This window comes from Somniosus microcephalus, chromosome 31 (genome assembly GCF_052327205.1).
Source record: "Somniosus microcephalus isolate GS21.2 chromosome 31, FLI_Smic_1.0, whole genome shotgun sequence".
Lineage (NCBI taxonomy): Eukaryota > Metazoa > Chordata > Chondrichthyes > Squaliformes > Somniosidae > Somniosus > Somniosus microcephalus.
This window is the reverse complement of record NC_141017.1, coordinates 25,377,091-25,395,660: the sequence shown is the minus strand read 5'-3', so window position 1 is coordinate 25,395,660 and position 18,570 is coordinate 25,377,091. Positions and strand designations below refer to the sequence as shown.

Here is an 18,570-nt window from a genome sequence, read left to right as displayed (position 1 = left end):
ACCACGAAAGGTGGCCTGTATGATGGTGAGAAGTTTCACTTTTTTATTCGTTCCTGGGATGTGGGCATCGCTGGCAAGGCCGGCATTTATTGCCCATCCCTAATTGCCCTTGAGAAGATGGCGGTGAGCCGACTTCTTGAACCGCTGCAGTCCCTCCGGTGAAGGTAACAACTGAGTGGCTTGCTAGGCCATTTCAGAGGGCAGTTAAGAGTCAACCACGTTGCTGAGGCTCTGGAGTCACATATCGGCCAGACCGGGTAAGGACGGCAGATTTCCTTCCCTGAAGGACATTTGTGAACCTGATGGGTTTTTACAACAATCAGATAGTTTCATGGTCACCATTACTGATACTAGCTTTTTATTCCAGATTTATTTAATTAACTGAATTTAAATTTCCCAGCTGCTGTGGTGGGACTTGAACTCCGGTCTCTGGATCATTAGTCCAGGCCTCTGGATTACTAGCCCAGTGACATAACCACAACCTACCGTTCACATGAATGCACCTGTGTAACCAGTGTTTAATCTGTAGATGTGAGGATGCCTTGCGCAAGAACAAGACTCTGATTGGAGCAGACCAGAAGGAGTACCACAGAGAGCTGGAGCGTAACTATCACCGACTGAAGGAATCTCTGCAGCCAATGATCAACAGGAAGATCCCCCAGTTATACAAGTGTCTTATACCCAGCTCAAGCCACCGGTAAGGTGTCCTCGTACAGCTCTCGGGGATTGAGAGCAGGGCTACACTGAGTTAGTTCAAATTGTGTTCCGCCTCTGAGACTTGGGTTTCACTCAGTCCATGGATCGGTCTTTTTTCTCTCCCTCTCTCTCACTGTCAACTCCAGGGTCGAATGTTTTAATTTTTTTAAACCCTCTTCTCGCTCAGTCTCCCCTCCCGCTCCCTTACTCACTTAACCTCTCGCGTGCTCGCCCCGCTCCCCTCACTCGCTCTCCCCATCCCTCTCGCTCACTTTCCCACCTCTTACTCAGCTCCAGGGATTGATTTTTCTTTTTTTTTCCTCCCTCTCCCTGCCTCCCCAACCCACTCATCCCCCAACCTTCGCTCTTCTCTCCTACCTCTCTCTCTCACTTGTGCTCTCTTCCTTCCTACCTCAGTATCATCTCTCCTCCCATCTCTGTCGCTCACTCTCCTCTTCTCTCCCACGCTCTGCCCTCCTACCCCTCTAGAATACAAGAACCAGGGGGGTCATGCTTCAACTGTATAAAACACTCGTTAGGCCTCAGCTAGAGTACTGCGTGCAGTTCTGGTCACATTACAGGAAAGATGTGATTGCACTAGAGAGGGTATAGAGGAGATTTACGTGGATGTTGCCGGGAGTAGAGAATCTTAGCTATGAGGAAAGACTGGATAGGCTGGGTCTGTTTTCCTTGGAACAGAGAAGGCTGAGGGGAGACCTTATTGAGGTGTATAAAATTATGAGGGGCCTAGATAGAAAGGACCTATTTCCCTTAGCAGAGGGGTCAAAAACCAGGGGGCACAGATTTAAAGTAATTGGTGGAAGGTTTAGAGGGGATTTGAGGGGAAATTTCTTCACCCAGAGGGTTGTGGGGGTCTGGAACTCACTGCCTGAAAGGGTGGTAGAGGCAGGAACCCTAACCACATTTAAAAAGTACTTGGATGTGCACTTGGGATGCTGTAACCTGCAGGGCTACGGACCAAGAGCTGGGAAGTGGGATTAGGCTGGATAGCTCTTTGTTGGCCGGCACGGATATGATGGGCCGAAATGGCCGCCTTCCGTGCTGTAACTTTCTATGATCTATGATGATCTACCCCTCTAGCTCGCTCGCCTCACACCCCACCTCTCTTGTCTGCTCTCTCTCCCCTCGTCTCTCATGTTCTTTTCCCCTCCCACCTCTATTGTGCACTCTTTTTCCTCTCGCCCACCCGCCCCTCCCTCCCCCCCCCTCCCTGTTTCTGGATGGGATCAGTAGGTGACTTGTTCTGTGGACTGTATTGGCTAATATGTCAGATTAATTTATTGCATCCTCTGCATTTTATCTTGCATTAATCTCCCTTGTGTCGTTGCCACGTATGCTCTTTTTGTTAAAAGTCAGAAGAGAAGAACATTTATGAAGAACTGCTGTAAGCTCTGCTGATGGCTCAGTCGGTGAAGCTGGCGTATCATTGAGAGCTGCCAGTCCCAGCCTTGCTGAGTTAGGCCATCTCAAGCAGGTTGGCCATTGGAAACCCTCAGGCTAGGCCAGGGGGGAAATCAGCCAGAATTGCAGCTGCTGATCACTATCCAATGATTCCTGCAGCAGGGTGTGTGTGTGTGTGCTGGGGCTTTTTGTATGCGTGGTGTGCGTCAGCTGTGATGCCCTACACGGTTGCATAGCCTACTTACACTTTTGGACACGAAGGGAATCGAGTGATGTGGGAATAAGGCAGGATAGCGGAGTTGAGGTAGAAGATCAGCAGTGATCGTATTGAATGGCGGAGCAGGCTCGAGGGGCCGTGTGGCCTACTCCTGCTCCTAATTCTGATGTTCTTCTGACACTCACAGTCTTGAATCACACATGAAGAATGGCAATTTGACGAGGCACTGGAGAGCTGCTGTACCACAGCAGGGAGTCCACATCTTCAGGAGAGGTGGGGATTAAATAGCAGGCCAAAGGACTACTTGGGAAATGCAGTGCTGCGTTAGTTGCCTGTAACATTCCCCAAAGCCCTGAAACCTTGTCTCTGCTTTTGTTTCAGGAATTCATTCAGCAGATCGAGTCTGCGTAAAGTGGAAGTCTAAAGACCTGGCGGATGCCTTGCTTTTTTTTTTGTTTTCTTGTGTATGAAGGAGCTGGTATGAAGGAGGACCATGTAGCAGGGACAAGCCCAGGGACTCGGGGTCTGCTATCTTTAAAGCCTCCTCTTCAGGACCCGTCCGACATAAGGCAGGTGATCACCGAATCCAAGCCAGGTGTGGCCGTAGCTTTACCTTCGCGATCCAGTCACGGGAGACTGTTTTCCAAATAGGGATCGTAGTCCGCGTGAGCCGGGCTTCTTGATCTGTGTGAGATGTTCTTGCGTGGCTCATGACTTCACTCCACTCGTTGTCGAGATTTAATTGCCTTTTAATAACCCAGACATTTTTTTTTAAATACTCATCTCATCGTACCAGTGTCTCCAGCCAGATGCAGACGAGGGGCTGTCTTTGTCTGATTTATTGTCCTTTCCCTATCCTATGCACTTGTGCCCTGTACAGTATTATATGGCGCACTCTGGCACTAGTAGCCGCCGGCAACCACCGGAAAGGTTTGGCACGTGCCAATTTGTGAAGAGGCGGGCACTGATCGTTGATGGGGAGTATTTTTTGATTTCTTGTCATAAAAGTATCTTTTGAAATACGGAATGGATGCGTTGTAGCACTGGCTTAAGTCGGCAGCGTGTGATGTAACACGTCCTCTGTCAGTATTGGTCACAGAACCAAATGCCACCGGCATGCAAAACAGACTGCTCCACTCTGGTGCCTACCAATCGCCGCCATTAGTCAAGCAATAGCTGTTTTGTAATTTATTACTGAATTACTATTTCCGATGTGCACATGTTTTATGTATTAATGACCTTTTAAGAACCACTAAGTAACTAGCTGGACGTTTCCGATAGATTCTGAAGCAGCCTCCCAAGAATGGCATCACTACAGCTGTCTCCTGATGGGAGGGGTTTTGTCATGTTTTATCCGTTCGGTTCTTGCACCGTTGCCCTTCTTCAGGGTATTTTTTTGATGGCGTTGTTGGTCATCAGGGTGATGGAACTGCTTATTGTAGCACCTGATGACTAGCGAGAGCCCGACACATCCACTCAGGCCCTCACCTGCCAACCGCAACTGACACATACGGACCCACTAGCCCGGTTTTTGAAGATCTGCCTGAGCTGCAAGGTTTGTGATGGCAGTGCATTCGTTGGGCAGAGGGGGCGCCAAGCAGCAACCTCATCTAAATGGAAGTCCTGCTGATGACAGAGGTGGATCAGTGGGTCCTAAAGGGGAAAGAGAATATATAGATCTGCCACCGATGACATTGGGGGTTTTTGAGGTTGTTGGCTTCTTCTGCAGGACTATCCTTGTTTCTGTGTAAATTGTCTTTTAAAAATTGTCACTTCGGAACAGAGAAGACATTAGTGCAGTGCTAGAGCGTTGATCAGGATTTACAGATAATGTGAAGTTAATGCTGTTTAAAGTTTTTAAAGAATATTTCTATCAAGAACGTGATGGTCTTGCTGTAAATGATGTTTAATCCCCGTGTCTGTATTCAGGGGCTAAACTGACTCAACAAGGACCCAACTGCAATGTTCTAAAGGCGTCGGAGGGTTAATGCTGTGCCTGCACTAACATGGCAACTCGCCTTGATCCTTACAGAAGCATCTCTGCTGAGACACGGGTAACTCCAAACAAGTGCGTTGCTCTGTACCGGATCACTTCAGTAGGCTAAACCCTCCCATTCACTACCATGTTTTAAGACTGAAACCCTGCAAGCTGGGCATCCTCTTCCACATTGTTATTGGCGTTAAATTATTGTGCGTTCTGTATGTCTGGTATTGTTTCTTTAATTTAAAAGAGATCAAATTGACTTTCCACTGCACTCTCTGAGTCTCTTGACTATGAGGCAGGCGAACCCCAGGCTTTTATTGTGTTTTTTTCTTTTTACACTGGCTCCTCCCATCACTTGCCGTAACCAGGGTTTGGTTCAAGATGGAAGAAACTTCCTTTCCATCCCCATTCAATGTTTGATGTCGATCAAGGAGACAATGCTGGATAAAGCCACCGTGTTTCCATTCAGTCCCGAGTGTCATTGTCCTTGGAGTGCAGCGTCCAATCTGACTGTCATGTCTTATATTAAAGCCTAATCCTGCTGTGTCATTTTGAACTAGGTGATTGTAATCTTTACTCAGACCTGTTTCTTTTTTTTTATGATTTGTTCTTATTTATTCAGAATTATTTAAAGATATAATGGGATATTTTACACAGAGCATGTTTATTGACGATTGATTGGGCCTGACACACTAACTTTATAAATTCCAGTAACCAGGGCTTTTATTAGGCGGTTACTTAGGCTAGGGTTGGTTTCCCCCGCGTTCCCCACTGCCCCCAAAGGGGGGGAACTCTAGTCCCAATCCAGCTGTTGTGGCTGTTCGATTCTCAGATTTGTCAGACTTGTACTGGTTTGTGCTCACGATTCCCTAGCCTTAGCCTCCCTGCCAGGAGGGGAAGTCTATTCGTGCTGTGTTCATAAACCTCCAAGCAGCCAGGCAGATGACGGAATAGATGCCGGCAGCCCTCGGGTGCATCACCAGAATTGTCATTATTCTTGTGTGAGCGTCCACAGCGAGTGCTGGTGCATTCTTGAGCTGTACGAATCACCACTGCTGACTCTGCTGCTGTCCTCTCCTGCCAGTTCCCCCACACGCGCGCACAATTTTCAACAGGTGCTGCTGGATAGTGACCAGGAGTGAGTGGCATTCCCCTTGCTGAGCTTCTGCTCAGAGACCAGTTGTCGTGGCTCCTACCGCCACCCAGGCTGATTCAACTCGCGACCTAGGCTTAATGACTGAGCCCTCCAAACCAAAACAGATTGGGACCAAACAAAGGGACCAGCATTAAGAGGACAGTCATGAGCCGGGGAGGAGGAATTTCCATCCGTCGAACCATTGTAGCAGCAGGAAGGAGACTGGAGAACACGCACCTTTTCCAGACTTGTCAAGTGAGAATAGAGCCTTTCTGCTTTGCTGGTCAGAGGTTGTTAGAGGCCAGAGAAGCCCCGGGAATGGTACAGTCCTGTGCCCATCTCTTATTGTGGATTCTGATCAGTTATACCACAAGCACGGCTGCACTGATGTGATTCTCACAAGGTGACACTCCTGCGGTGCACACAGCACTCAGCGTCTCTAAGTCCATATTAGCAATATAATTTTTGATTGTGCAGTTTATATTAGAATGCCATATATGTCGGTAAGTAACATACCTCACACAAGGACCAGCAACATCGTGGGACTGTTGTCATAAATCCACCACTGACTTGACATATATTTTAAAAACTGCAAATATTAAAAATCTGAAATAAGAAAATTCTGGGAACGCACAGCAGGTCGGTTAACAAGAGTGATGTGCACTAATAGGGCGTCTTTCACATGAGTGTGTCCCCGGGCACCTTACCAGAGAATCGGGGGGAGACACTGAGCGCGAAGTGTCGGGGGCCGGGGGGGGGAGGGTAGCAGGGTTATTACACTTTCCAGTGCTAACTAACCTGCTGTGTATTTCCAGCAGTTTCTGTGTTTTTTTTTCCTTTACTGACAGCTAGGATACGGGGATCGGCATTCTTTGCAGTGTCTCCTGGATGTAAGCGTGCCTCCGGTTGCTATATTATCGTCTAGTAGTCGGGAATAAGAAGGCCCCCGCTGATTGAGAACACTACAAGGGTATTTTACTGGAGCCAGACCTCGCTCGCTATTATCGGTGTTATAAATATTAGATTTTTTTTAATTGACTGACTGAAAGTCTCTTGTGGGATGTAGATCTTGGTGTACCGGGGGTTGGGGGGTGGGGTTCCTTTATTCCGCACTGTTGATGAAGCTCTAACGATACTGTGGAACCCGAGCACCCTCAGTCAAAGTGGAAAGGGCCCCACAGGCCAGCTCCAAAGCACCGATTGCTGGGAGTTCTCGAGTCCCATTGTGTTGCCCTCCCATCTTCAACCTGCTTTTCTCAGGTTGGTGTGTTGGCTCAGCGTTTTTTTCCTAGACTACCTTTGCACTTTTTTTTGGGAGGGGGTGTTGTTGATTCAGGAAAAGGGTGGGGGAGGAGGTTACGTCATGTCTTTGAAATGGATTTTTCTTTTCAACTTGTAATAATCTGTGTAAATCAATAAAGAAAAGGCCAAGCTTCTCTGTCGCTCTGGTGGTGGTTATTTTTTTTTTAAGTTTTCCCCACGCTTCCCTGCCCTTCACCAAACCCAACGATTCTTGGTCAGAAAGAAGGTGACGCAAGAAAACTACTCGGCACTTGGTCTAAGCGTTAAACAAGGCTTTAATCAACTGTTTTACAACATGGAGGTCTAGTTGTGTCCTTCACTAGTTCCTGTTAAGAATGTCCTGCGCAAGCTGGGCCCGTGCCCGAGTATTTATACTGTCCCTGGACAGCACCACCCGCAGGCTGCTCAGTATTATTTCATAAGTCTTTCATGAATGACTGATTCATGTCAGAAGGGGCGGTCCAGCTACAAACATGGATAGATGGCATCAACAACGCTTCATCACCCATCCCTGGAAATCACCAGTGAGACAAGGCTACAGTTCAGCCACTGAGGCTGCTTCCTGTCACCTTTTTATTGATGACATGGTCAGGTGAGGGTAGACGAGCAAGCTCCAGCTTCAGGCACAACTTGCGCAGAGTGTAACGCTAATATTTCTGATCTATTTTGCCTGTTAAAGTGTTTGTTCCATTTCACTTTATTTTCTGAGGGTCTCTACGCTGTGTGCACTGTTCCTTGGGTTTGAGGATGCATGCACACCTTTACAAGCGCTGCTCTGACAGGCCATTAGGTGAGAGAACGGACCAGGCATGTCCCTCACGTGGAAGAGGCTCCCTGTCTCCCCACGATGGTGCTGCTGAGATTGGAGATGCATAATGCTGGGAACTGACTGCACTACCCGACACACTGCTGCAACACCAACACTGCACTGAATGACAGTGTGTTACAGCACCAACACTGCACTGAATGACGGTGTTACAGCACCGACACTGCACTGAATGACGGTGTTACAACACCAATACTGCACTGAATGACAGTGTTACAGCTCCAACACTGCACTGAATGACGGTGTTACAGCACCAACACTGCACTGAATGACGGTGTTACAGCACCAACACTGCACTGAATGACGGTGTTACAACACCAACACTGCACTGAATGACTGTTACAGCACCAACACTGCACTGAATGACGGTGTTACAGCACCAACACTGCACTGAATGACGGTGTTACAACACCAACACTGCACTGAATGAGTGTTACAGCTCCAACACTGCACTGAATGACTGTGTTACAGCACCGACACTGCACTGAATGACGGTGTTACAGCACCAACACTGCACTGAATGACAGTGTTACAGCTCCAACACTGCACTGAATGACTGTGTTACAGCACCGACACTGCACTGAATGACGGTGTTACAGCACCAACACCGCACTGAATCACAGTGTGTTACAGCACCAACACTGCACTGAATGACGGTGTTACAGCACCAACACTGAACTGAATGACAGTGTTACAGCTCCAACACTGCACTGAATGACGGTGTTACAGCACCAACACTGCACTGAATGACTGTGTTACAGCACCGACACTGCACTGAATGACGGTGTTACAGCACCAACACCGCACTGAATCACAGGGTGTTACAGCACCAGCACTGCACTGAATGACTGTTACAGCACCAACACTGCACTGAATGACTTACAGCACCAACACTGCACTGAATGACAGGGTGTTACAGCTCCAACACTGCAATGAATGACTGTTACAGCACCAACACCACTGAATCACAGTGTGTTACAGCTCCAACACTGCACTGAATGACTGTGTTACAACACCAACACTGCACTGAATGACAGGGTGTTACAGCTCCAACACTGCAATGAATGACTGTTACAGCACCAACACTGCACTGAATCACAGTGTGTTACAGCACCAACACCGCACTGAATGACTGTGTTACAACACCAACACTGCACTGAATCAGTGTGTTACAGCATCAACACTGCACTGAATGACGGTGTTACAGCATCAACACTGCACTGAATGACGGTGTTACAGCACCAACACTGCACTGAATGACGGTGTTACAGCACCAACACTGCACTGAATGACGGTGTTACAGCACCAACACTGCACTGAATGACGGTGTTACAGCTCCAACACTGCACTGAATGACGGTGTTACAGCACCAACACTGCACTGAATGACGGTGTTACAGCACCAACACTGCACTGAATGACGGTGTTACAGCTCCCAATACTGCACTGAATGACGGTGTTACAGCACCAACACTGCACTGAATGACGGTGTTACAGCACCAACACCGCACTGAATCACAGTGTGTTACAGCTCCCAACACTGCACTGAATGACGGTGTGTTACAGCACCAACACTGCACTGAATCACAGTGTTACAGCTCCAACACTGCACTGAATGACGGTGTTACAGCACCAACACTGCACTGAATGACTGTGTTACAGCACCGACACTGCACTGAATGACGGTGTTACAGCACCAACACCGCACTGAATCACAGGGTGTTACAGCACCAGCACTGCACTGAATGACTGTTACAGCACCAACACTGCACTGAATGACTGTTACAGCACCAACACTGCACTGAATGACAGGGTGTTACAGCTCCAACACTGCAATGAATGACTGTTACAGCACCAACACTGCACTGAATCACAATGTGTTACAGCACCAACACCGCACTGAATCACAGTGTGTTACAGCACCAACACCGCACTGAATGACTGTGTTACAACACCAACACTGCACTGAATCAGTGTGTTACAGCATCAACACTGCACTGAATGACTGTGTTACAACACCAACACTGCACTGAATGACGGTGTTACAGCTCCAACACTGCACTGAATCACAGTGTGTTACAGCACCAACACCGCACTGAATGATGGTGTTACAGCTCCAACACTGCACTGAATGACAGTGTTACAGCACCAACACTGCACTGAATCACAGTGTGTTACAGTTCCCAACACTGCACTGAATGACGGTGTTACAGCACCAACACTGCACTGAATGACTGTTACAGCACCAACACTGCACTGAATGACGGTGTTACAGCACCAACACTGCACTGAATGATGGTGTTACAGCACCAACACTGCACTGAATGACTGTGTTACAGCACCAACACTGCACTGAATGACGGTGTTACAGCACCAACACTGCACTGAATGACGGTGTTACAGCACCAACACTGCACTGAATGACTGACTGTGTTACAGCACCAACACTGCACTGAATGACGGTGTTACAGCACTGACACTGCACTGAATGACGGTGTTACAGCACCAACACTGCACTGAATGACAGGGTGTTACAGCACCAACACCGCACTGAATCACAGTGTGTTACAGCACCAACACTGCACTGAATGACTGTTACAGCACCAACACTGCACTGAATTACAGGGTGTTACAGCTCCAACACTGCAATGAATGACTGTTACAGCACCAACACTGCACTGAATTACAGGGTGTTACAGCTCCAACACTGCAATGAATGACTGTTACAGCACCAACACTGCACTGAATCACAGTGTGTTACAGCACCAACACCGCACTGAATCACAGTGTGTTACAGCACCAACACCGCACTGAATGACTGTGTTACAACACCAACACTGCACTGAATCAGTGTGTTACAGCATCAACACTGCACTGAATCACAGTGTGTTACAGCACCAACACCGCACTGAATGACTGTGTTACAACACCAACACTGCACTGAATCAGTGTGTTACAGCATCAACACTGCACTGAATCACAGTGTGTTACAGCACCAACACCGCACTGAATGACTGTGTTACAACACCAACACTGCACTGAATCGGTGTGTTACAGCATCAACACTGCACTGAATGACGGTGTGTTACAGCTCCAACACTGCACTGAATGATGGTGTGTTACAGCACCAACACTGCACTGAATGACGGTGTTACAGCACCAACACTGCACTGAATGACGGTGTTACAGCACCAACACTGCACTGAATGACGGTGTTACAGCACCGACACTGCACTGAATGACGGTGTTACAGCTCCCAATACTGCACTGAATGACGGTGTTACAACACTAACACTGCACTGAATGACGGTGTTATAGCACCAACACCGCACTGAATCACAGGGTGTTACAGCATCAACACTGCACTGAATCACAGTGTTACAGCACCAACACCGCACTGAATCACAGTGTGTTACAGCTCCCAACACTGCACTGAATGACGGTGTTACAGCTCCAACACTGCACTGAATGACAGTGTTACAGCACCAACACTGCACTGAATCACAGTGTTACAGCACCAACACCGCACTGAATCACAGTGTGTTACAGCTCCCAACACTGCACTGAATGACGGTGTGTTACAGCACCAACACTGCACTGAATGACGGTGTTACAGCACCAACACTGCACTGAATGATGGTGTTACAGCACCAACACTGCACTGAATGACAGTGTTACAGCACCGACACTGCACTGAATGACGGTGTTACAGCACCAACACTGCACTGAATGACGGTGTTACAGCACCGACACTGCACTGAATGACGGTGTTACAGCACCAACACTGCACTGAATGACGGTGTTACAGCACCAACACTGCACTGAATGACGGTGTTACAGCTCCAACACCGCACTGAATGACAGTGTTACAGCACCAACACTGCACTGAATAACTGTGTTACAGCACCAACACTGCACTGAATGACTGTGTTACAGCACCAACACTGCACTGAATGACGGTGTTACAGCACCAACACTGCACTGAATGACGGTGTTACAGCACCGACACTGCACTGAATGACGGTGTTACAGCACCGACACTGCACTGAATGACGGTGTTACAGCACCAACACTGCACTGAATGACAGTGTTACAGCACCGACACTGCACTGAATGACGGTGTTACAGCACCAACACTGCACTGAATGACGGTGTTACAGCACCGACACTGCACTGAATGACGGTGTTACAGCACCGACACTGCACTGAATGACAGTGTTACAGCACCGACACTGCACTGAATGACGGTGTTACAGCACCAACACTGCACTGAATGACGGTGTTACAACACCAACACTGCACTGAATGACGGTGTTACAGCACCAACACTGCACTGAATGACTGTTACAGCACCAACACTGCACTGAATGACGGTGTTACAGCACCAACAATGCACTACAATACAATACAATACAATACAAATCGCTTTATTGGCATGATAAGGTACATCTTATGTTGCCAAAGCATCAAAATACATTTATGGTTGAACACATAAACGCGGTTCCATTCATACAGTGTATAAACAGGTATATCCCTGAGTTTATAAATATATTTTCGCCTTGTTTATATATATTCTTGTCTTAGTTTACTGGTTGTCCCTCTGTTCATGGCAAGCTGTAACATAGTGTGCCGCCAGTGTTACACAGCTTCTCTCCTCCCCCAGTAGGAATGGGAGTTTTTGGTTGTCAGTCAGATTTCTGAATTCAGGGCATATTTGTGAGAATTTTTGATAGAAATTCTCTCTGATGCCCTGATATTTTCCACAGGCTGTGAGGAAGTGCATCTCTGTCTCAACTACTCCCTGACTGCAGTGAGAGCATATCCTGTCTTCTCTTGGCAGCCTGGTCTGCCTGTGTCTGCCTTTTTCGATCGCTAGGCTATGTTCGCTAAGTCTGTACCTTGTCAAGGCACTACCTGACAGTGTTACAGTGCCACACAGTGCAGAATCAGTGTGTTACAGCTACAATATTGCACTCAGTGACACAGTGCATTACTGCTCACTGATGCTCCATCTACCTATTCCAGTGCTTCAGGTGGATATTAAAGATCCCACAATTTTCTCAAGAACAGGATGTTACCTTCACTAACATTCCTCACTCAAACAACACCAAAAAAAAATAACAGAAAATGCTGGAAACACTCAGCAGGTCAGGCAGCATCGTGGAGAGAGAAACAGTTAACGTTTCAGGTCGATGACCCTTCATCAGAACTGGAAAAAGTTGGAGAAGTAACAGATTTTTAAGCAAGTGTGGGGCCGGGAAAGGGAGGAGGGGAGGAAAGAACAAAGGGAAGGTCTGTGATAGGATGGAAGGCAGGAAAGATTATAAGACAAAATGGATGATGGTGGAAGGCAAAAGGAGATGGTATTGGGACAAATTAAGAAACAGAAGATGACTAGATGAGGTGTAAATGGCAATGGCAGAATCATCAATAGCTGCCGTGAGAGAAAAAAGAAAACATAGGGGTCGAGATTATAGTCTGAAATTGTTGAACTCAATGTTGAGTCCAGAAGGCTGTAAAGTGCCTAATCGAAAGATGAGGTGCTGTTCCTCGAGCTTACGTTGAGCTTTGTTGGAACAGTGTAAGAGGCCGAGGACAGAGAGATCAAAGTGGGAGTGGAGCGGAGAATTAAAGTGGCAGGCAACTGGAAGCTCGGGGTCATGCTTACGGACTGAACGGAGGTGTTCCACAAAGCGGTCACCCAATCTGCATTTGGTCTCCCCAATGTAGATGAGACCGCATTGTGAGCAGCGAATACACTATACTAAATTGCAAGTACAAGTAAATCGCTGTTTCACTTGGAAGAAGTGTTTGGGGTTTGTGGGAAGGGAGGAGGTAAAAAGGCAAGTGTTGCATTTCCTGCGCTTGCACGGGAAGGGGCATTGGGGGTGATAGAGGAGTGGACCCTTCGGAATGCTGAAAGGGGAGGGGAAGATGTGTTTGGTGGTGGGATCACATTGGAGATGGCAGGGGATGATCCATTGAATGTGGAGGCTGGTGGGGTGAAAGGTGAGGACAAGGGGAACCCTATCGTGGTTCTGGGAGGGAGGGGAAGGGGTGAGAGCAGAAGTGCGGGAAATGGAACGGACACAGTCAAAGGCCATATCAACCACGGTAGAGGGGAATCCTCGGTTGAGAAAAAAGGAAGACATATCGGAAGCACTAGTATGGAAGGTGGCATCGTCAGAACAGATGCGACAGAGAAAATGGGAGAATGGAAGAGTCCTTACAGGAAGCGGGGTGGGTGGAAGTGTAGTCTAGGTAGCTGTGGGAGTCAGTGGGCTTATAGTGGATAGCCTATCCCCAGAAATGGAGACAGAGAAGTCAAAGAAGGGAAGGGAAGAGTCAGAGATGGACAAGGTGAAGGTGAAGGAAAGGTGGAAATTGGAAGCAAAATGAATGAAATTTTCTCATTCAGGGCGAAAGCAGGAAACAGCACCAATACAGTCATCAATGTACCAGAAAAAGAGGTGAGGGAGGGGACCTGAGTAGGACTGGAACAAAGAATGTTCCACATACCCCACGAAAAGGCAGGCATAGCTAGGACCCATGCAGATTCCCATACCAACACCTTTAATTTGGAGGAAGTGAGTGGAGTCAACGTGAGAACAAGTTCAGCCAGGTGGAGGAGGGTGGTGGTGGATGGGGACTGGTTGGGCCTCTGTTCAAGGAAGAAGCGGAGCGCCTTCAGGCCATCCTGGTGAGGGATGGCGGTGTAGAGGGATTGGACGTCCATAGTGAAAAGGAGACGGTTGGGGCCAGGAAATTGGAAACTGTTAAAGTGGAAGAGTCACGAATGTAGGTGGGAAGAGACTGGACAAGGGGAGAAAAAAGAGCCGAGATAGGAAGAAATTAGTTCCGTGGGGCAAGAACAGGCTGAAATGATGGTCTACCAAGGAAGCTCTGTTTGTGGATTAATCTCATTGCAGATTGTGGATGGGTGCAAAATGGCTACCGCATAACAATAGTAGCCATACTTCAAAGCAATTCTTTGCACATTGCTGTGATTGAAGACATTTGTAAGAGATGTTATAAGGTGCTATATAAAGGCAAACCTTTTAATTCCCTGGAACTTTGCAACTGGTTATGAATGGACCCTGAACCGCCTGACCCCAGAAAAATGGCCTACCAGCTGGGGATTCCTTCCATGGGTCAGGCAGCTCCAGATAGAATTCTAGAAACTTACAGCACAGAAGGAGGCCATTCTGCCCGTTGTGTCCGTGCTGGCTCTTTAAAAGAGCAGTTGCGCTTCATCCCACAACCCCCCCTGCTTTTTGTCTGTAACCCTGTAACATCCTCACCCTCGAGAACCTGTCCAACTCCCTTTTTAAAATTGTTTATGGAATCGGCTTCCACCACCTTTTCAGGTCGAGCGTTCCAGATCCCGACAACAATCTGAGTGAAAACATTTCCCCTCATCGCCCCTCTAGAACGTTTGCCAATGGTTTTAAATCTATGACCTCTGGTTATTGACCCACTCGCCACTCCCACACCCGTCCCCTTCCTGTATATTTTTGTTGGTTCATGAGATGTGGGCAACGTTGGTGAGGCTGCATTTGTTGCCCATCCCAAAGTACCCTGGGACGGTGTGGCGACTCTCAAGCCAGTGCAGCCATTGCGATGACGGTACTCTCGCAAAGGCTTTGAGTGGGGAATTCCAGGGCCTTGAACCAGCGATGATGGAGGAACGGATGATGTGTGATTTGGAGTCAAACAGTGTTGCCGTGATATCTTTACTCTTGTCCTTCTCGATGGTAGAGGCGATAGGACTTGACTGTGCGGTCAAAGTAACCTTGGTGAGTTGCTGCAGGTCATCCTGCAGAGTCAGTGTGCCGACTGTCGAGGGGGTGGATATGGTGTTCAGGGGACACCGAATAAGAGATTTTACTTTGTCCTGGATGACATGGAGCTTATTAAGTGTTGTGGCTGCACCCATCCAGGTGAGTGGTGAGTATTCCATCGCACTCCTAACTTGAGCAGAGCAGCTCTGGAGGGAGGAGGCACAAAATGTACAACAGCATTTCAGTACTTTACTAGTAAAGGGTAGAGTCGTAGCGATGGAGGGAGTGCATAAACAGAAAGTACTTAGTCTTCCCCTCTCTAATGGCAGTACTTTATCAGCCTTTAATTTGTTTTTTAAAGGGGCGCTGATGGCACAAGCCGTGCTTACAAAGGGGCACAGATGGCACAAGCTGAGCTTTCAAAGGAGCACTGATGGCACGAGATGTGTTTTGAACGGGACACAGGGCACAAGCTGAGCTTTGAAGGGCACATGGCACAAAATGTGCTTTGAAAGGGGCACTGATGGCACGAGATGTGTTTTGAAAGGGGCACTGATGGCACGAGATGTGCTTTGAAAGGGGCACTGATGGCACGAGATGTGTTTTGAAAGGGGCACCAATGGTACGACATGTGTTTTGAAAGGGGCACCGATGGTACGAGATGTGTTTTGAAAGGGGCACCGATGGCACGAGATGTGTTTTGAAAGGGGCACCGATGGCACGAGATGTGTTTTGAAAGGGGCACCGATGGCACGAGATGTGTTTTGAAAGGGGCACCGATGGCACGAGATGTGTTTTGAAAGGGGCACCGATGGCACGAGATGTGTTTTGAAAGGGGCACCGATGGCACGAGATGTGTTTTGAAAGGGGCACCGATGGCACGAGATGTGTTTTGAAAGGGGCACCGATGGCACGAGATGTGTTTTGAAAGGGGCACCGATGGCACGAGATGTGTTTTGAAAGGGGCACCGATGGCACGAGATGTGTTTTGAAAGGGGCACCGATGGCACGAGATGTGTTTTGAAAGGGGCACCGATGGCACGAGATGTGTTTTGAAAGGGGCACCGATGGCACGAGATGTGTTTTGAAAGGGGCACCGATGGCACGAGATGTGTTTTGAAAGGGGCACCGATGGCACGAGATGTGTTTTGAAAGGGGCACCGATAGCACGAGATGTGTTTTGAAAGGGGCACTGATGGCACGAGATGTGTTTTGAAAGGGGCACCGATGGCACGAGATGTGCTTTGAAAGGGGCACTGATGGCACGAGATGTGTTTTGAAAGGGGCACTGATGGTACGAGATGTGTTTTGAAAGGGGCACCGATGGTACGAGATGTGTTTTGAAAGGGACACCGATGGCACGAGATGTGTTTTGAAAGGGGCACCGATGGCACGAGATGTGTTTTGAAAGGGGCACCGATGGCACGAGATGTGTTTTGAAAGGGGCACCGATGGCACGAGATGTGTTTTGAAAGGGGCACCGATAGCACGAGATGTGTTTTGAAAGGGGCACCGATGGCACGAGATGTGTTTTGAAAGGGGCACCGATGGCACGAGATGTGCTTTGAAAGGGGCACTGATGGCACGAGATGTGTTTTGAAAGGGGCACTGATGGTACGAGATGTGTTTTGAAAGGGGCACTGATGGTACGAGATGTGTTTTGAAAGGGACACCGATGGCACGAGATGTGTTTTGAAAGGGGCACCGATGGCACGAGATGTGTTTTGAAAGGGGCACCGATGGCACGAGATGTGTTTTGAAAGGGGCACCGACGGAGCGAGATGTGTTTTTAAAAAGGGACACCGATGGCACGAGATGTGTTTTTAAAAAGGGACACCGATGGCACAAGATGTGTTTTGAAAGGGGCACCGATGGAGGGGCACTGATGGAGGGGCACCGATGGAGGGGCACTGATGGGGCACCGATGGAGGGGCACCGATGGAGCGACTCCTATGTTTTGCTGTGGCACTGCACAGCTGGTATTTTGCTTGGGCTTTTTGTTTTGTTATCACAGAAGGAATAAAACAATTTAAAAAGGAGTTAAATACTGTGGTGGGAAATCGCAGCAGCAGCCTAACTACGCAGAAGCCATCCAGACCACCGATTTGTGGAATATCACCTCAATAATCTACCATAAAAGTGCTTGAAATGTGAACCACACAGAGCCCAGGCTGTCCCTGCACTTGGGGGGACGTCTCAAAATACCTACTTCCCTACAGTGCAGAGTTTAGTCTATTGGCACATTTCCCATCCTTTACTCAACAGGTTACGGTGGTATTCACCCAGGCTGCAGTTCTGCCTGTGTGTTGGCAGGCAATTCGCCAATGGGGGGCATCACAACCAAGCCTGCTCCTGTCCTAATGCGATATGATATCCCGCTCTTTCCAGCGGGGCTTGCTGGATCAGGAGCAGGGAGCCTGGCTCATTTTTTTTTTCCCCTCCCTAGTCCAAGACACTGAGGCAAATTGTGACGCATTTACTGACCTGGCCACGATCAGCTAACATAGCACAAAACAGGGATCAAAGCTGGGCAGGCCAGGCAACATCCGTGGAGAGAGAAATAGAGTCAACGTTTCGGGTCGAAACCCTTCTACAGAACTGAGAGAAAAGGCAGGAAATGAAACAAAAGGCAGTTTGGGGGCTGGGAAATGGGGGAGGGGATGAAAGACGAGACATTAAGAGATATTCAAGGTGAGACGAGATGGTAATAGGACAGGTGAAGAAACAGACAATGGCTCTAGATGAAGTGTGAAATGCGCTGGCAGAGTGAAAGACAATTGCCATGTGGGAGAGAAAAAGGAAAAGTTTCTGTTGTTATTTCGGATTTCCAGCATCTGCAGTATTTTGCTATCGGATCAAAGCTGGGACCTCCCTGCCCCATACGGCTCAGTATATTGGGTAGTACCTGAACCCATTAAGCTTAGGAGCTCTTCTTTCCTAATGTTTTTTTTCTTGTCATTTTCGCTCAATAGAAATTCCCCCCCAGGACGATGGGACAGTTTACCCGGTGGCATCTCCATTGATGCTGTCAGAGTTGCACATTAGAACAAAAGAATTAGGAGCAGGAGTCAGCCATGCGGCCCCTCGAGCCTACTCCGCCCCATTCAATAAGATCAGGGCTGATCTACATCAACTCCACTTTCTCGCGCTATCCCCATATCCTTCGATTCCCTTCGTGCCCAAAAATCTATCGATCTCAGTCTCAGTG

The 18,570-nt window shown here is 48.2% G+C and overlaps 1 protein-coding gene across 1 annotated transcript in view; it reads left to right on the top strand.

The window, feature by feature from the left end:
- LOC147097659 (dedicator of cytokinesis protein 7-like) overlaps positions 1-6,890 on the top strand; it is a 169,192-nt gene extending 162,302 nt beyond the window's left edge. The window contains 2 exon segments of the mRNA XM_085971655.1: positions 530-697; positions 2,717-6,890. Coding sequence (XP_085827781.1) covers positions 530-697; positions 2,717-2,759 — 211 coding nt within the window. The 3' untranslated portion in view covers positions 2,760-6,890.
- Positions 6,891-18,570: the final 11,680 nt, after the last annotated feature.